This window comes from Heteronotia binoei, chromosome 1, assembly GCF_032191835.1.
Source record: "Heteronotia binoei isolate CCM8104 ecotype False Entrance Well chromosome 1, APGP_CSIRO_Hbin_v1, whole genome shotgun sequence".
In the NCBI taxonomy this organism is placed as follows: Eukaryota; Metazoa; Chordata; class Lepidosauria; order Squamata; family Gekkonidae; genus Heteronotia; species Heteronotia binoei.
Window position 1 is genome coordinate 64235101 of NC_083223.1, and position 19764 is coordinate 64254864.

Here is a 19764-nt window from a genome sequence, read left to right on the forward strand (position 1 = left end):
GGCATGAACTAGGAAAATATGGTTCATGCTGGTTCATGGTTCAGACCATGAAGCAAACTGCAGAGGTTTGTTTGCAAACCAACCTGGTTTGTGGTTCATGGCTCTGTAAACCCACAGTCCCTTTCAATGGGGTTTGCAGAAAAACACCTGAGCAGTGGGGAGCAGCATTCTTCCCACTGCTCAGCTCTTTTGGGCTTTCTTGTGCAGTTTCTTTAAAGGAACTGCAGAAGAAACCCTGAAAAATGGCTGAGCAGCAGGGAGGCACTCCTGTTGCTCAGCTCTTTTGGATGTTTTGTACAGTCACTTTGAAATGACTGCACAAGAAATGCCAAAAAATAGCTGAGTGGCAGGGAGGCACTTACCATTGCTCAGCTGTTTTTGTGACATTCACTGGGAACAGAAAGTCCCTTTAAACCCACTCAGAGTCCCTTTAAATCCCTTCTTTCTTCTTTAGCTATGAACAGCCATGAACTGCTTTAAATGTTTGTGGAAGTTCATGATGGTAGACCTGTAATGGAATTCAGTTCACAAACATTTTGCTTCATGGTTTGGTTCATGCTCATTCCTATTAGTCAAGTAGTAATTTATTGAACTTAATTTACTAAGATCGAAGTTACTGCATAAGATTACACTATGAATTGCAACCAGTGTTTAGATGCTTTTGGATGCTTTAAGGACATTATGTAAAACTGAGTAGCCAATATAGTAAAATAGAGCCACTATTCAGTACAGGTATCATGCATCCTCAGCCAATTTACCGTATTGGAAATGGGAAGTGTCAAGTCAGGGTAATAAATTTTCAAGACAAGAAGAACTATCACTGTCCTCTGTCAAAAAAACCCTCTATCAAAAACGTCATGGAACATCTCTGCCTTACAGACCCTGCAGAACTGTAGAAGATCCTGCAGGGCCTGGACATAATCTGGCAGAGAGTTCCACTGGATAGGGGTCAGGACTGAGAAAGCCCTGGCCCTGGCAAATACTTGGATGGGAGACCTCCTTGGAATACCAGGAACAGAAAGCAGAGGCATACTCCAGTAGAGGTCACCAGAAGTCTCCATGACTTCCCACAAAATACAAAAAATACCAAAAAGGAAAGGAAAGGAAAAAAAAAGTTACAATATTAGAAAATCCTTCCTGTTCTCATAGCCAGTGACAGTGGTGCTTTTCAAAGGGACCAAACCTGTTTATATAAAGTGCATTGTTCTAGTACATATATCCACTTTTTGATTTTTTTGGTTCTTTGAAGGTATCTTCTGTGGGATGATTGTATACCTGTCCTATTTTCTCAAGGAAGTCCTACTGGAAACATAACTTCAAAGTCCTGCCCCTTTCTTATTCATGGATGAATGGAGAGAGTCAAGAACTATACTTCATTCCAGGAAGTAAGTCCAAAATGTCAACAATACTATACAGCTATGCTTGCAGGCCTTAGAGCTGATATAAATGCATTAAAGTGCTTAAAAACAGAATAATCCTCTTTCATTATTCCAGATTTCATAAAGACAAGAATCTTCCTCTAAAAAGGCTTACCAAGAATCCAGCACCCCCATTTGGGGATAGGCTAGGCTCTAACATCCAATCAAGTTTCCACTCCTTTTAACATCTTAGTACATGAATGCCTGCTTTATATATTGCTTGCTTAGGTCGAAAATTGATGTTTGTTCTACAAACTGACTTGTGATTTACAGATTGAAGAATGAAAGTCTGAAATTGCCTTCATGCTTTCTGAATCTTAAGCATGGCGCTTTCCTAGTGACAAGATGAAATATTGGATGGCAAAGGTGATTCAGTTGTCAAAAATAAAGCATTTTTAAGTGAACGGGCTCTTTTAACAAGATTTGCATAATCAAAATAAACTTTCAAAAATAGAATGTGCAGACATAATCTAAGTGCATCAGATAAACAGGGGAGAGGTACATCTGATTTGGGGAACTTGTAAGGAAACAATTCTCAGCATGATTGAATACAATGGACTGAATCCTGGAAGAATTGTAGTATAAGGTCTCTAATCCTTATTGAAATGCCATATTTTCTCTAGGCAGGAAGGCTGTTTTACCTTGCTTCATTTGTTGTGTTAAATCAAGTGTCTGCTTTTTGTGTGACACATGTGGCACATTCCAAAGTCCTTCCAATTCACTGGCAACAATAACAATCCTATGAAGGAAATGAGACAATAAGTCAGTGAATGTTTGGTGCTGAAGATTACCTTTCAATGACCTGTTAAGACAAAGTTTTTATACTTTGTATAAAACTGGAACAATAAATAAGAGCTCATAATCATAACTAACTTTGGACCTTTTACAATGTTGATTTATCATACTGTCTTCTTCTGAAGAACTAAGAGCAGCTCAGATATGGCTCCAAGATGGTTTCATTTCCAAGTAACTTATGAGACCAGACTTGGTTAACGAGACTAGTAGAATATGCACCTTTGAACCATGTCCTGTATTTTCCTTCGGTTCTCTCCATTTTCATTCCAGTCAACAAACATATAGTAACGGAACACTGAATTTCTTATCCTGGAGCAAAGTTGGATTCCTAATGATGGAGGAACAGGAAGAAAATTTAGAGCCCTTTCACAGCAGCCAGGTCCAATAATTCATACTATTTTATTATTTATAGTGAATTCTTAATGTTAGTAAACATTTTAGAATCTGAGACCTATTCTGGAGTTGCTATTGCTCCACCCCTTGGATTCTGCTTTTGTTGGATCAAGAAATCAATTCCTCACCAGTTGCTGCATGGGTGCACTTTGATCCATGGCTCCCTCCAGTTCTCCCTGTGCCTTCTCAATCTTGTTTTTGAGTGATCAGGAAGGTGTATAGATAACTGGAGGGAACCAAGGGTCAAAATGCACCCACACAGCAACTGGTGGGGAATTGATCACTTGATCTGACAAAAACAGAAGTCTGGGGTGGAGCAACAGCAACTCCGGAATCAGTATGTATCTTCTCTGGCCTCACAACAATCCTATGAGATGGGTCACTATTTAGGAAATCTGTAACAGAAATTCACACTCTGGACAGTGGCTACTGTGCTTTCAAACTGTAACATCATAATAGGGGTTTTGTAGCAGTGATTTCCTACCCTCATGAAGAAGCAGTTTGCAGTGGGGTGAGAATTCTGCCAACAGATTTAGTTTTGTTCTCACTTCATGCAGGATAATTATGACCAGAGGCTTAGCCAGGGATCTATGCGAACTGACTGTACCTTACCAGAATATGTTCCAGAAACTTTTATAACTCACAAGGTTTCCACAACAGATACACAACAGTTCTTCAAATGACAAATCCACGCAAAAAGGACTGCTTGAATGAGGTCTGAGAACCTCTGTCCTAAGCTGTGGCCATGCTTAATGAGGTAAATTAACTTTATATCACTGTATGAGTCCCCAGACTCATATGCTTTAACTTACTGTCTGCAATTTGCAAATCTGGTCTCTCTCCCTCTCTCCACCCCCCTTTCTCTCTCTTGACATAGTCACTGACAGGAAAGAGCTCCATAAGGGTTCAGCAAATGTAGTTATCCCTGGTGATGCAGGACCACGAGTGAATCTTTCCTTTGAGACAAATGCTCATATTGAATCTAGGACTGATTTCCCACTAGCGTTGCTCCACCCCCAGGCTTCTGTTTTCCTTGGAGTATGTGATAGATTTCCCACTATTTGCTCTACAGGAGCATTCTGAGCCATGGCAACCTCCAATTCTCTGAGAGGCAATGTAATCCTGAAAAGACAGCATCTAAAAATGGCACAGGGAACTGGAGATTGCTGTGGGGAAATTGCTCCATGGAAAGGAAGAATGAAAACCCAGCCCCTCAGAATTTGTTTTCTAGGCCTATTCCAGTGTTTCCTCCATGAAGGAATTCCTTTGGAGCAACACACATGAAAAGGTTCTATCAGAATGCAAAATCTGTCAGCAGAAGGGAAGAAGTAATCAATTCTCCTCACACAAATTTTATTGAATCTGGCCAAATGCCAGTTTCACCTGCAGAGGAATCAACAAGATGATAGAGATCTATAGTAATAAATCTAACACACGTAAATCCAACACACAAAATGGATAAAGTATCCAATAATAAAATCCATAAACCTACCTATACAGGTTCTGAAAAACAATTTGTACATTTAGTGCCTTTTTGCTTCCAATGGATAGTTTATTTATAGAATTTATATGATGATTTTCAAAGAAGGGCTCCTGCCTTTAAAAGAAAAATGGCTCAATATATCATGGTCATAAAACTGGTAGACATCAGAAGCTGCCTCATCACACTCACTCACTCACTCACACACAAAATATCCCACTTGTTTCTACGCTGACAATAACATTCTACTTAGTGCAATTTTCTTTTCTGGCAGAAATCTCTTGCATTGCATGTTGGATGTCTTCCACATTTATGTGTCAGCGTTTCTCTGCACTGTACAATGAGAGTTTCTTTGCACTGTGCAAGTACTCAAAAGCAATTCCCCCAAGCTCCTTCCAAGGAAGTGCGCATAGGATGCAGCCCTGTAGTCTGACTGAAAGAAATGATTTTTTTTGTAGTGCTTACCATTCCTGTGTGATAATAAAAAATAAATAAATGCCCGGAGGAAAGAGAATTGTTATTTGTTATTCTTGCTAAATGAAGGTTTGAACACACAACTTACCTGCATCCCCTGCAACCATCTGCTGGTTTGCTGTCCACTGAGTTGCATCCCTGAAATAGTGAGACAGAACGCTCAGTGTGACAGATGTAAAGCTTTCTACATTCACTTCAATAAACATTGCAGAGTCAACTGACAGGACATATGTTTCAAAAACTAGTCAAGAACATTAGCATGCAACTCCAGCTGCAAGAGATTTTTTTTTTTTGTTCACAAACTGAACAGCAACCAGCCTATGCTCTGTTCTCATCAAAAAAGTAAACCAATCACATTGACAAAAAGCCACCAGAAACAAAAAATCGTATTTAAAAGATTTCATAGTTTTGGTATCCCTACATAGTCTTCCTTTTTTTTTTGGTCATAACAATTTAGGTTATGTATTCACTGTTAGCAAGAGTTGCATTACTATTATTATTAATTTTAGTTCTGTTTATTGCCTCGAGGGTTATATATTGTAAAATAATTTTGTTGCTGCTAGTTAATGTTAATTAGTTGTTTTAATAGCCTATAACACCTATTTTGTTATATTTTGGCAGGTTTACTTTTTTAACTATCAGTAACTTAATCACTTGGAATATTTAACATTGCTGTTGCATACTCAAAATTACAGAGTTACTATTAATGTTACCTGTTTAACGTTTAGTCATCCTTTGAGTCCTGCGACATATTTCCTTAATAATCATCAGCCATCAAGTCTGATATTCTCAAAAGAAATAACAGCCCTCTAAACTGCCTTCAAGGGAGGTGATAATTAGCACTGAAAATTACAAATAAAGTTTTTGAAGTTGAAGAGCAACAACTGGGCAGTGACACTGATGGTTGGTTTGTCAAGACAAATTATTAGAGAACTACGCAAATGCAGCCAACACACTCCTCAGAGTGAAAACAAGAAGGTGAGTCTATGCAATGCTTACATGTTGAATGGGATATTTAATGTGTGGGGAAACTCAAAGGTTGAAGAACTAGCATTTAGACACTCTAACACTGGTAAGCGGTAATCTTACCTCTTTAAACTCCATTACATTCTCACGAGAGACATGTCAATACAAACGAGTCAATCAGTGTGTGTGTTTAGCAAAATCAAGCTTAGAGGATAGTTTAAAAATCCATTTATTCTTCTAAAGCCACTTTTTTCCATTAACATGTTATACATTAGTGTCTGCTATCCATGATTCATTTCACAGTTTAGTTTGTTAGCTTTTAAATTATTTAACAACCATAAGTTATTAATACAGCTTTTAAAGTCTCGCACATATTCTTAAAACAAACTTGGGTTCATTTATAGATTTTTTTTTTTGAAAAATTTTTTATATCGAAAACATTTTAGGCATCTCTTGAAGAAGAAATCAAGCAGGCATTTAAAGCTAAAAACACGTCATCTCAAATTTAGTTTCTTACAAAAGATTTCAGCTTTATTGACAAATTATGGCAAACATGTTTGACAAAATTATGGTTCCTATTTAGAGAAGCTTACACATGGAACTTTTTGTGATTTAAAAAAAATAAAAAATAAAAACCCAAAACAAATACAGGTTAAAACATTGGACAAAATTCAGTTAGCTACATACATACAGTAGCTGCTTCATTGTCAACCCCATTAAAACAGCATTTAAAATGAAATTTACAAACTTAATATTGAACATCTTAAATCTATCTAAACATATATATAAAAAACAGGTTAAAACATCTTATCTACATATTGATTAGCATCTGGTTCAAAAAGGTCATGTTACATTTTTAGCAACCCTTGATAAAACTCAGCTTTAGTAGCATCCGGGGGAACGGGACAGATGCATGGTGTGTAACTGCTTCATGCTTTTTTCCTGTTTTGCTTTAAAATTACACACAACAGTGAGGCACAAACAAGAGAACATCATCTTGCTGAATGGTTTAGACAATGCTTGCCAAACGTCTTGTCAAGTCCATGTTATAAAATAATACTAATGCCAGTGTCACTCCAATGTAGAAACACAAGAAGTATATCTAGGGTAATCATAAGCAGTAATTCCTAGGATAGAAAAGAAATGGGCTATTACTTGTCTCATTGCTGTTTACGTGGAGACCATGGGTTATTAATTGTCTTTAAGGTGAGGTCACAGATGAAGAGGACCTTCAATATCTACCATAGGGGTGTTCCCTGTAACCCCCTCTGGTTGACCTGGAAGGTGGTGCCTTTAAGCTTGGACGGGTTATGGCCCATTCTTCTTGTGCTAAAACAGACAAAATAAGAAGAAAGATTGGCTTTATTTTGATAGGCATGCATAGGCAAGAGATCACACAGTTCCCTGTGGTGCATTTAGCAAACAAAATACGAGGATGGCTTTCTGATCCATTTTTGTTTCCTTTCTTTAAATCTTATTTATAAGATTCAATTGTCTGCCACGGCAGTTCTCAGTAAAGACCGACAAACCCCTTTCCTTCATTTTATGCAAGATATGAATATCCAATTTACTGGTAACACAATCAGCTCTAGGAAAAAAAAAACACTCCTTTAAGTCTGCCTGCTGCAAACCTTTTCCATAACTGAGTTTCTAACATGCTATGCTAAAGCACCAAAGTGGATATCATTTTTTGCAGCTGGTACATTAACTGGATCAGGAATTGAGTCAGAAGTGGGTAATTGAAATATATATGATTTGTCTGCTTCCACATTCAACTGAAAAAGAAGAAAGTATAATAGAAACCACTTGGAACTAAGGTGGCATTAGTACTGATTTTTACAGTGTTTGTGAGTAATTCTGAGTATGCATAAAAAATAAATTAGCTACTATATACACATTAATCACTTTGATAACAAGAATATATTGATTTACTGTAGCAGTTGGAGCCATAATGATTCTTAGTGGATTTATTCTTACCATTGTGAATTGCACCTGCATGTGGTATCCTCAAGACTGTTGTATATTATGGCTCAGGAGTAGATTTCATTTGCTTGCTGGTTCTCTAAAAAGCTGTATTGACACCCAAACTCTCTTATACTAAAATTTGTGTTAATCCCACTGTTGGTGTGTGGGAAAAGGGAAGGGGTGGGAAGATGAAGACTGATGCATTAGAAAGGCATCAGAAGCATTTGATGACCTGCCTCTTTGAAACTTTTGCACTCAAATTAGATGCCTATGAAAGTTACTGCAACTCTGTAATATAGTAACATACTGTTCAGGAAACTGCAGCTGCAACTGCACTGGCTCCACACTCAGCCAACAATTATGCCAGCATTATTTATCATCACCTGCACGTAGCTAGTGCGCCAAGAGATGCCAAGCTTCTTCATCCTCCCTTGGTGCACTGTAAGCCACTACCAGGTTTAGGCCATGCTCCTCAGCAGGCTTAGGCCCTGTTCCATTACAACCCACCCTATCATCAGATGAGTGATTGGTTGTTCAGGAAACCACCCTTCATCTTACCTGATGCCCCATGTTGCTTGCTAACTCTTCCCATTACCGCCAAAGGTCAGGCTTATTTATACCCACCCTTTGGAAACATTGCGGAGCTAGGGTTGCCTGGTCTTACCTGGCTGCTGGTGGGGGATTTCTGTCCTATGCCCTGGAGGGTTTTTTGCATGTATGCCAAGTGTGCATGCCAGAATGGCATCACCCAGAAGTGATGTCATTGCACCCGGCAAGTTGCATGGGGTGCTCTATCATTTGGGTGAAATCTCTATGGTCACCCTAGAGTTTTTTCCCCAAATGATCAAGTGTCCCCTGCATGACATGCCTGGTGTGATGATGCCACTTCTGGGTGACATTATTGCACTGGGCACATTGGATGTGTTGGAGTTCTTTGGAGGTGGGCAGCTCTGTGTCAGTAGATTGGAGGCCCTGAATGTCGGGGAACCCCCACTCCTGTTGGGGGAATTGGAACCCTATGTGAAGCAGATGAAATAAGGTTCCTCAAAGGCCAGTTGGGGGAGTGCCCCAAATTCCATTTTGACTCCAGAATGATCAGCTAATCCCATGATATCCCATTGGGTGGGCAAATGAGTAACAGCATCAAGCACATGCGTGTATGAAGGAGCAGAGATCTGTTTTCTCAATCTCAGGCCAATGTCCAAAACACCAGCCCCAGCTAATCTGAACTTAATGTTATATATAAAATGGAGAAGGAGCCAGGACAACAGGAGCCACAGCAATACTCCTCTGAATACTTCTCTGTAATATAGTATCCTCTTGAGCTGCCATCCTAACACACAGAGGTTTTACTCTTCTGTGGCGCGCAGAGTTTTTAAAACAACAACAACAACACAGAGTGTCACCCCCTAATCATCCTCTTTCAGGCTTTCCCTTGGTTTGCTCTGTTGTTTATAACATCTGGTTTTGTATAACCTTTTTAGGAAGATCACAGCAGGTGATAGTTTCTGCAGGGCCCATCCACATTGGCACCAGGGATGGAATTCTAGCAGGAGTTCCTTTGCATATTAGGCCACAATTCCCTAATGTAGCCAACAACCCCCTGATGTAGCCAATCCCCCAAGAGCTTACAAGACTCTTCTTTGTAAGCTCTTGGAGGATTGACTACATCAGAGTGTGTAGCCTAACATGCAAAGGAGCTCCTGCTGGAATTCTACCCCTGATTGGCACCATTTTCTTTGTCTCAGCCCCCCCCCCCCATGGCCACCATCCCCATCATTACATCACTGGAGACCTTTTTTGGGAAGTACTTAAAACCAATATTTGTTATATCACTAATATTACAACAATATAGCAATTAATGATTTAAACAAAAAAAGCCTCAAAGAAGCCCTCTGTTGGGAGATGGCAGTGGCCACTTTTTCATTTATTTTATAGAAGATAAGATTATTACATCCCGTTCCATAACTGGGCAATGCTAATCCATATTGAAAGCAACTATAATAATTCTACAGGCCAGGGATGGCCAACAGTAGCTCTCCAGATGTTCTTTGCCTACAACTCCCATCAGCCCCAGCCAGCATGGCCAATGGCTGGGGCTGATGGGAGCTGTAGGCAAAAAAACATATGGAGAGCTACCATTGGCCACCCCTGCTATAGACCAAAAAATGTTAGCATGAATTTTGGATATGAGGGAGACAACCATACTGGTACACAGTTCTTTTTAAAAGGAAAGGGATACATTTATCACACTGACATGTATTTAAGGCACCCATTGTTTCTTCTATAATAAGGTTTTTGCATGTGTGAATTAAAAAAGGTCTAGGCTGTCAAGGGTTAACTATATGTCCTGTTTTGATAACATTGGGGTGGATCCTACCCCTATCCTACCACTCCACTGAGAAAGAATTAAAGCCTTTCTTTAGTCTAATGAGCCTTCTTCCAGCTGCTGAGTCACTTACATAGGAGGACGGCTCCTTAGGCTAGAAGAAGTCCCCTTGGAGGAAGGCTGGATCCATACCACCACAATTATTACTGCACACACAGAGCAGAGAGTGGATCTTAGCACAAGAGGGAGTAATGCAACTTAACCTAAATCTTCCCCTTCTGGTAGCCTCCATCCCATGTAGCTGTATGTCTGTGTGGGTCCTGTGATCCCCCACATAGTCTTTTTGAGGGTCAAGAGGGTCCCCTTCTCCTTCTTGCACCTACTGAAAAGCAGATAGGCTCCAAACTATCATTACTATCAAAACATACCTTTAAAAACTTAACCTTGAGTGTTATAGAATTTTTGACATTGTTCTCTTTTACTAAAATGTTATTTCTTCCCTCCCCTTGAAAATGGTAGCTCCAGGACCATCTAGGCTTTTCCATCAACTTGACCAACATCACTCAAAGTGACAAAAAGCACTGATGGGTCATAGGTCTTCAGCAGTTTAAGCTAATTTATATAAAGCTTACAAAGAAATCTCATATTAAAAGGACTGTGCTATACTGCATGAGTTCCTGATTGAGTTCTTTTAGTTCTAATTATAACTCCTCCTCGTCTCTTGAATTATCCTCCAGAGGTGCTAGCTGCATGTATTATATATGAAGAGCAATTACATGTTTAGCAGTCATTGAAGTGAAAAAGGGTTTTGTTCTCTTTCACTGTTTTTAAGTCACTGTGACTATCTCACTTAATGACTAGCCCTTCAGCGTTTTTTTTAGAAGAAAGTCCTTTGGTGATAAGCAACAACTCTGTGTGAGCAAGACAGCTCTGTGATTAGTAAATGAAGGAAGTAAAAATATGCACAATTATGTCTGAGAACACATTCCCAAATGAATCAAATCAATGACCTAAGTTGTGCACCTGCACTCCCAAACTAGCAAGCAGACTATGGCTGAGACACCAATTAGAAAACAAGAGAGTGTATGACGTCTGTTCACATGGGTCAGCGAGAAAGAACAGACCTGGTAGGTTCTGCTTGAAAAAACACAGCAGATTGCAAAAGTCATGTGTAATGGACTGCACTTTTAAAAGCCTTGAAGAACTGTGTAAACAGATAAAGGACTATGAACTATTCATTCTTCACAGAGTCAGAGAGCCTTGAATGACAGACTGTTCCAAGAGATCTGATTGGTTAGCATCAGCTGAGCAGAGAATGCCTTCTGAACTGGATACTCAGGAGACAGTCAGTCAGATTTCTGCCTTGATTGAACTGAGTCTGATTTCAGTCCTAGCTGAAAACAGTCCAGTACTGACAGTTTCAGAATTCAGCCCAGATGGAAAACAGTTGAACATAAACAGGAGAACTGGGAAAAGTTGGAAAGAATGAGTGGGTAGTTATACAAAGACTCCCATTTGGGTCAAAGAAAAGGGGATAGATCTTCTAGTGAGAGGAGAGTTTCCCTACCCAGGCAAACAAGGAGTTAGCTCTGAAGAGTGAAGAGATCCGTGGTCTGGTGTGGTTAGAAATTGCCTTTGGAGATCTTAAGAGCCAGTTAAAAGCTCAGGACAAGTACAGGTGTTTTAAGAGAATGGGTTTGGGCACTGGAAAGAGTGTACCAGCCTCCTGGAAACCAAAAGAGTCAGAGAATACCCACAGAAAGCACACTAGAGTGTCTGGGGGAAACACTGGAACAAAAGCCTCTGAACATTTTTTTTAAAGTAACTGTGACTAGCTTATGAAACTCTCAGTAGCTTGAAATATAAGAACTAAAGTCTGATTTTACATTAGAGTTATCTGTATTGAGTTACCTCAGAAAGTTGACCCCTGACCTTTCCCCTCTATGCTGAATAAAATATTTTCTTAATTTGGAATATAAACACTTCTCCAGTGCCATCTAAGTTGTATTACGTTAAATGGGGCTCCCATTCCTTCCCTTAGGTTCCTGGGCTGAGCAAACAGCCAAGATAGAGTGGGACAGCCAGAATTGTTTAGGAAAGAAGAAAACAGATAACTAGGGTGGCTCAGTCATAGAAGAAATTCTTGCCTCTGAGGGAGGGAAGTGGATGGAACTGTTATATCATGTAAGGGCATACAAGACAGGTTAGTTATCCTTAGAGCTGCCAAGCTTCCACTGGGGCAGGTAGGAAGCACTAGGGCATCCACACCAAACCAGCCTCAAATATAGAAAATTTGGAAATTTTATACACAACGCAATTCACTTATAAGATAATACAATAAAATGTGCAAATATGAACCACACCCGAATACAAAGTCCATCTATTTGTAATTGATAGTTTATCCTTCTTTCAATCACAGACAGAAGACTTGGAGCATTGGACTCTATTCACATGTCTCACCACACTGCATCCCGGATTTCCAGTTTTAAAGGATAAACTATCAATTACAAATAGATGGACTTTGTATTCAAATGTGGCTCATATTTGCACATTGTATTGTATTATCTTATAAGTGAATTTTGTTGTGTATAAAATTTCCACATTTTCTATATTTGAGGCTGGTTTGGCATGGATACCATAATGCTTCCTACCTGCTCCAATTTCCATGTTACTCTTTTTGGTTGCTATAAACTCCCGCTGGAGGCAGGGGTTCTCCTGGTTTGGGGGCCCCAAACCACTGGCACAGAGAAGAAGAAGAAGAAGAAAAAGAAGAAGATATTGGATTTATATCCCGCCCTCCACTCCGAAGAGTCTCAGAGCGGCTCACAATCTCCTTTACCTTCCCCCTCCACAACAGACACCCTGTGAGGTGGGTGGGGCTGGAGAGGGCTCTCCCAGCAGCTGTCCTTTCAAGGACAACCTCTGCCAGAGCTATGGCTGACCCAAGGCCATGCTAGCAGGTGCAAGTGGAGGAGTGGGGAATCAAACCCAGTTCTCCCAGATAAGAGTCCACACATTTAACCACTACACCAAACTGCCTGGTGGGGGGGGGATCCCTGACCCCAAAGAGCTCTGTCAGTGCACAATGTGTCTGACACAATGACATCACCCAGAAGTGACGTCATCATGCTGAGCACATCATGCAGGGGAATGCTTTAGCATTTGGGTAAAGACTCTGTGGTACCATAGAGGTTTTTACCTAAATTCTAGAGCATCTCCCACACAATGTGCCTGGTACAATGACATGACTTCTGGGAGATGTCATTGTGCTGAGCATGCAAAGTGCACATAAGAAGACCCCCCCCCCCCCCCCGCCAAGACCAAGGTAGGACTTGGAACCCTAGTTATCCTCTATCATGACTAAGTTTCATCTGTGATTCAAGCTGATTAAGTTTATACTTTGTCAACATTACAGACTCTGATGTTGCTTCTGCTTTCCCCCTGCCATAAATATATAATAATCTTGCACTATGATAGGTGGGAGAGGCGCGGGCTCACTGACAGGTAGAAACAGAGGAAAAACATTCCAGCTTCTGGGTTGATCTGGGAACCCAGAAAGTCTACAAGCCTTAGTTTGCTCTCTTGAGAAATCATGGGAGAGGCCAGCATAATATCTGGTGGTCTGGACCCAAGTCAGGGCTTAAGCATCTTAGAAGTCACAGGATCCATAATCACTCATTTTAACTCTCTGCTTCACTGGAAGTCATAGCTAGACCACTTGCTAATGTTTCTAGTCAAGAAAAAGATTCAGTTGGGGGAATCTAAAAGCTTAAAGAGGCTCTGTTACTTAAGAATGGGCGGGTACATGTTTGTGCCTCTTCCTGGTTCAGGAGGGAGCAATGAAGGAAAAGTAAATCCCACTGGAGTTGCCAATTCCAGGAAATTCCTGGGAATTTGGAGGTGTTACCAACCACCAGGTAGTGGCTGGTGATCTCCCACTATAACAACTGATCTCCAGGTGACACTTGGAGAAAATGGCTGCTTTGAAAGGTGGACTCTATGGCATTATACCTCACTGAAGTTCTTCTCCTCCCCAAACCCTGCGTCTCAAACTCCATCCCCATATCTCCAGGTATTTCTCAGCCCAAAGTTGGCAACCCTAGATGGACCCTATGGAGGGTGGGGTTTGAAGAGAAGGAAGATCTCAGTGGGTATAATATCAGAGTTCACTCTCACAAGCATTCATTGTCTCCGGGAGAATGGATCACTGTAGTCTGGAGATCAGCTTTAATTCTAGGAGATCCCTAGAACCTATATAGAAGTTGGGAACTCTATATCCTACTTATATCAGTAGGGCTTATTTCCCTACTGGCCATCATCCTTTCCTTGATAATTTTATATTCCTTTAAATGCATATGAGGGAAAACTCAGTGGGAATCCTTGTGAGAGCACCTTGAGATGCTGGAGGCCCTGGAAGACATTTATGTATGAGGCAGGTCTGAAATGTCTCCATGAGGTTTATTAAGGTCTAAGGTTTATTGAATTTATATCCCGCCCTACCCGCCAAAGCAGGCTCAGGGTGGCTCACAACCAGTAATATCAAAACAATTCACTCACATTACTTACATCATATTAAAATTAAACAGTTAAAACAGCCTGGTGCTAATATCATTTGATATCGTTTCATTTCAGATGACATTCAGTATATATTAGGTGTCATTCCCTACTACCATATCAGCCACTCTGGATCAATTAAAGGCCAGCCAGAATAGCGTTGTCTTACAGGCCTTGTGGAACTGGGTGAGGTCCAGCAAGGCCCTAACCTCTTCTGGCAGCTGATTCCACCAACAGGGGGCAGCAGTCAAGAAGACTCTCTCTCTGGTGGACTTCAACCTTGCCTTCCTCGGCCCGGGGATCACTAATAGATTTTGCATCCCAGATCTAAGTACCCTCTAGGGAACATGTGGGGAGAGACAGTCCCTAAGGTAAACAGGTCCTCAGCCATATAGGGCTTTAAAGGTGATAACTAGCACCTTGTAGCGATTCCGGTATACTATTGGCAGCCAGTGCAGTTCCCGCAGCCCCAGTTGTATGTGCTCCCATTTGGGGAGCCCCAATAGCAGCCTGGCTGTCGCATTCTGCACTAGCTGTAGTTTCCGGGTTTGTGACAGGGGCAGCCCCATGTAGAGGGCATTACAGTAGTCCAATCTCGAGGTGACCGTTATATGAATCACAGTTGTCAAGTTGCCGCACTCGAGGAAGGGAACCAACTGTCTCACCTGCTTGAGATGGAAAAAGGTGGATTTGGCAGTGGCTGCTATCTGGGCCTCCATTGTCAAGAAAGGCTCCAGCAGCACCCCCAAGCTTCTGACCCTGGATGCCATTGTCAGTGGCACCCCATCAAAAGCTGGTAAGGGAATTTCCATGCCTGGACCGCCACAACTCAGGCAAAGGACTTCTGTCTTCATCAAATTCAGCTTCAGTCGGCTCAGCCTAAGCCATCCTGCCACAGCTTGCAGTGCCAGGTCCAAATTTTCTGTGACACAGCCAGACCAGCTGTCAACATACTGATGGCAGTCCAGCCCATACCTCCGGGCAATCTGAGCAAGAGGGCATATATAGATGTTAAACAACATTGGGGAGAGCACCACCCACTGAGGCACACCACAATTAAGTTATCTAACAGCAGCAGTACTGTCAAACCACCTTGGTCCAGATGCCACTGGAGGTCATCCACCAGGGTGACCAGTATTGTCTCCGTCCCATGACCTGGGTGGAAACTGGACTGATGGGGGTCTAGGATGGAAGCGTCCTCCAGAAAACTCTGTAACTGTGCGCTACTGTCCTCTCAATAATTTTACCCAAAAAGAGTAGGTTCAAGACCGCCTGGTAATGTGCCAATTCGGCCAGGTCCAGTGTGGATTTTTTCAAGAGGAGGCAGACCACTGCCTCTTTCACAGGTGTTGGAAAAAGCCCTTTATGTTATCCCGTATAGGATACTGTAGCTCCATCTGGCAAGCTTTAATTAGCCAGGATTAATCTGAGCATGCAGAAGGCTGCTTCAGGTCTCATAATTTGGCAGTTATCTATGGAGAGGTGATAATCTGCCATCTGTAGGACTGTAACGTTTCTACTTTCCACTTCCTTGGATTACTGAATGGTTATTTGAATGTGTGGCGCATTCTGCACCCAGAGATCCTGTACAGACTCCCAGAAGAGCAAGTTTACTGTAGCCATGGTGCTTTGAATGCATCTTGTCCTTTCTTCCCCAAAACGCAGAAAGTAATCTAGGTTAGGGGAGGGGAGGGTAAAACAAATTGGTAGAGCTTCTATGTCCTTTAAGGGTATGTGACAAGTAGAAATTCAATGGATGAATTTTCTTCCTCACCATAGAAATACAGGTATTTTCATTTCTATGTAGACTTTATTCCTTTGTGGGGACTCTTTATCCCCTGCACCTTCATAAGGAAACAGAACTTCAGCTGCTGGGGTCTTTCACTTCACGGCATATATTGAATTCCTGCCTGACATGGTTTAAAAACCACAGAGTAACTTTACCAGAGGAATGCTATCAACTGGGTCTGCCTTAGCACAGACTAGATTTGCCATTTTTTAGAAATTGTGGGATTTCAGTTAGTTTTGTTTTGCTTGTGTAACTCAATCGCAGCCTGTCTGAATTCTGACCTGGAAAGAGAAGGAAGCAGCGCATTGCAACAGGGCTGCTGGAAAATAGAAACTAGCCCAAGGACAGGAGCAATCATAACTATATATTAATCAAGAAATGTGTTTTTGTTTTAAAGCCACACATATTAAATGTATGAGCAAAAATCTTTTATTAATGTGGATACTTCCAATTTGCTGTATTTTCACTGAATCAATATAGCAACCTGCCATTAAAGGGGAAATAGGAAGTTAATTGCTATTATCACTAGCTGCCAGCCTCCTTAGGTTGTGATCAATTGACAGTTACTTATTATTATTTCAGAACCGTTACTTAAAAATCACATTGGCTGTTTGCCATTACACTCACTGGGCTTTGAGTAAATTTCCTGGAGATGCTGGAAACATCACTTTATTTATGCACCGTCTGTAACACACATTTAAAGAGATCATGCACTAATGTAATGAGCAGAACGAAGAGGCATATATTTCCTATAGATGTATCACTTGACAGCCAGAATAAAATGTCAGCTACTTTTCCTCTCATTTGGATGATCTTTTTCAAAGAGGCCTTAATTCTTTAATATCTTAATCAGGATAATGTGAAACCCCTTGTGAAATAACTGATGCTAGAAAGTCATCACTCTAACCCCAAGTGCACAGATTGCCTTACTTAGCAGCCCTCTTTGAACTGGCTATTAGAATAGGGTTGCCAGGTCTGTGTTGGAAAATACATGGAGACTTTGGGGTTGGAGCTGGAAGACAGTGGGGTTTGGGTAGGGGAGGGGCCTCAGCATGGTACGCCATGGAGTCTACCCTTCAAAGCATCCATTTTTTCCAGTTAAGTTCTAGGCTCAAATCAAGGTTCTTGTTTCGATGATCATTTCATATTAGAATAGGGTTGCCATGTCTATGTTGGAAAATACTTGGAGATATTGGGGGTGGAGCCAGGAGAGGGTGGGGTTTGAGGAGGGGAGGGGCCTCAGCATGGTACAATACCATGGAGTCCACCCTTCAAAGCAGCCATTTTCTCCAGGTGATAATAATCACCGGTAAACAATAACAATAACGGAGTCACAGTACATTTGTTTCAAACATGGATCAACACATGCTCTAACTTTCTGCTGCCATTGATCCATGTTTGAAACAAATTTACTGTGGCTCCATGAAGTGATAACATTGAGAAAAAAGGCTGAGGAAGGACCGAACAAATGAAACTGTGAAGAATCCTGGGGATATGGTTCTTTTATTCTTTCCATCAGAAATTCACGAGTGGAACACTAAAGGACTCCGCTTGAAATCACAGTATTGATTTTTGAGAGACAGTTGCCTTATGGAACTTTTGTAGTGATTGTTTGGGGGAGAGAAAAACATCCTGTGTTCCAGTGTATATTATTTTGTTGTCAATTTTATATTATGCTAATAAGAACGCATGTACACACTCAATGTGGGAAGGTGCTATTGTTTAGCGGTGGTTATTGTTGCAGATATTCTTATTATATACTCCAGGACTGGTTGTGTATTATCATTTTCTCCAGGTAAGCTGATTTCTCCCAGATGAATATCAGTTGTAAAAGTGGGAGATCTCCATGCCTCACCTGGAGACTGGCAACCCTATACATTTTATAGTAACAATGTTTTGTTTGACTTAGCCTGTTCAGTACGGGCTTGTTTGTAATGCCTATTGTGGTACCCCATGTCCCTTCTCACTTGGCCTCATGAGATGTGTTTGGTGTGGACCCACATGAAGGTGTCCTGTAAGTTGCCAGGCGACGTCTGGCAACACTAACAAGACTTAGGTTTGCCAATCCCCAGGTTCCAGTGGGGGTTCTTCCGCTTTCCCAGTCTCCTTTCCATCCCCAGTCAGCTGGCTGATGGGGGGAAGCCCCGCCCTCAAAGCCACCATGTGATTTTTTCCCCCTCCGGAGGCTCCAGTCTCTGATTGAAAGGCTTCCTCTTGGGATGGGGTGTCTGTGTTACTTGGAAGAAGTTGGCTGCAACTCGTGAATAGAGAGGCCAAGCCCTCACTTCAGAGTCACTAGAAAAGGGGGGGGGGAGGGGAGGAACGTCTGCTGAACACTTCATTATTCCCTATGTGGAAATCGATTCTCATAGGGTATAATGGGGGAATTGATCTGGAAGTTTCGGGGGCTCTGGGGGAGCTGTTTTTTGAGGTAGAGGCACCAAATTTTCAGTATAGTATCTAGTGCCTCTCCCCAAAGTACTCCCCAAGTTTCAAAAAAATTGGATTGGGGGTCCAATTCTATGAGCCCCAAAAGAAGGTGCCCCAATCCTTCATTATTTCCTATGGAAGGAAGACATTTTAAAAGGTGTGCTGTCCCTTTAAATGTGATGGCCAGAACTCCCTTGGAGTTCAATTATGCTTGTCACACCCTTGTTCCTGGCTCCACCCCCAATGTCTCCTGGCTCCACCCCCAAAGTTCCCAGATATTTCTTGAATTGGACTTGGCAACTCTAACAAGACTAGACTACTGTTAATGCACTCTACTTGTGGCTGCCTTACAACACAGCTCAGAAACTTCAGCTGGTTCAGAATGTGGCTGCCAGAATGCTAACAAAGACTTCTTGCAAAAAGCACATAATATTCATTTTATACCAAGGGAATTTGATCCCCATTTGTTCCTGGGCTTAGTACAAAAAGCTGGTCTGACTTTCAAAGATGTAAATGTTTTAGTCCAAGGTTCCTAAAGCTGACTGTAATTGTGTGTGTGTGTTCTGAGATCACTTGAGAAGGCTCTAGTATGGGAAGCCACACTTTCTGAGATATGTTTGGTGTGTTGACCCACATAAAGGACTTTGTAATGCCTACCCCTACACTTTGAAACTCCCTCCTCCAGGAGTTACATTTGAGCCCCTTACTACAGGTCTGCCAAAGAAAAAAAACTTTTAATTAGAATATAACCTCTAGTTTTAAATAATGTGTGTATCTTTTAGGACTTTTAGGAGGATTAAATACCCCCTACAGAGCATAGCATTAATCCAAACTGAATCTGACCTTTACTATTAAATAACTAACTTTAAAATTGATATGAAAATAAAACATACACTATATTTTGGGTTGCCACGTCTTACCTGGCTGCTGGCACAGGATGGTTCTCTATATTGAGTGCCATAGAGCTTTTATCAAAATGCTAGAGCATTCCCAGTGCAACATGCCTGGCATGATGATGGCACTTCTAGGTGATGTCATGGTGCCAGGCATGTTGGGCATTGATGGAGCTCTTAGGGGGCAGGATCCCCTCACCAGCCAGCTCTGTACTGGCAGGATGGAGGTCCCAAAACTGGGGGAACCCCTGCCCCCAGTGAGAGGATGGGAACCCTAA

The 19764-nt window shown here is 41.4% G+C and overlaps 1 protein-coding gene and 1 long non-coding RNA gene across 3 annotated transcripts in view; both read right to left on the reverse strand.

Annotated features, from left to right (window-relative positions):
- LOC132569253 (uncharacterized) overlaps positions 1-4272 on the reverse strand; it is a 40375-nt gene extending 36103 nt beyond the window's left edge. The window contains exons 1-2 of the long non-coding RNA XR_009555260.1: positions 4099-4272; positions 2060-2157 (exon numbers count right to left, since the gene is read on the reverse strand). This is a non-coding gene — a long non-coding RNA (uncharacterized LOC132569253). The remainder of the gene's footprint in view (positions 1-2059; positions 2158-4098) is intronic.
- A 2107-nt stretch (positions 4273-6379) lies between these two features.
- Positions 6380-19764, reverse strand: part of KHDRBS2 (KH RNA binding domain containing, signal transduction associated 2) — a 575389-nt gene continuing 562004 nt past the window's right edge. For both annotated transcript variants that reach the window (XM_060235372.1, XM_060235371.1), the window contains one exon: positions 6380-6855. In XM_060235372.1, the coding sequence (XP_060091355.1) occupies positions 6758-6855 (98 nt within the window). In that variant the 3' untranslated portion in view covers positions 6380-6757. The remainder of the gene's footprint in view (positions 6856-19764) is intronic.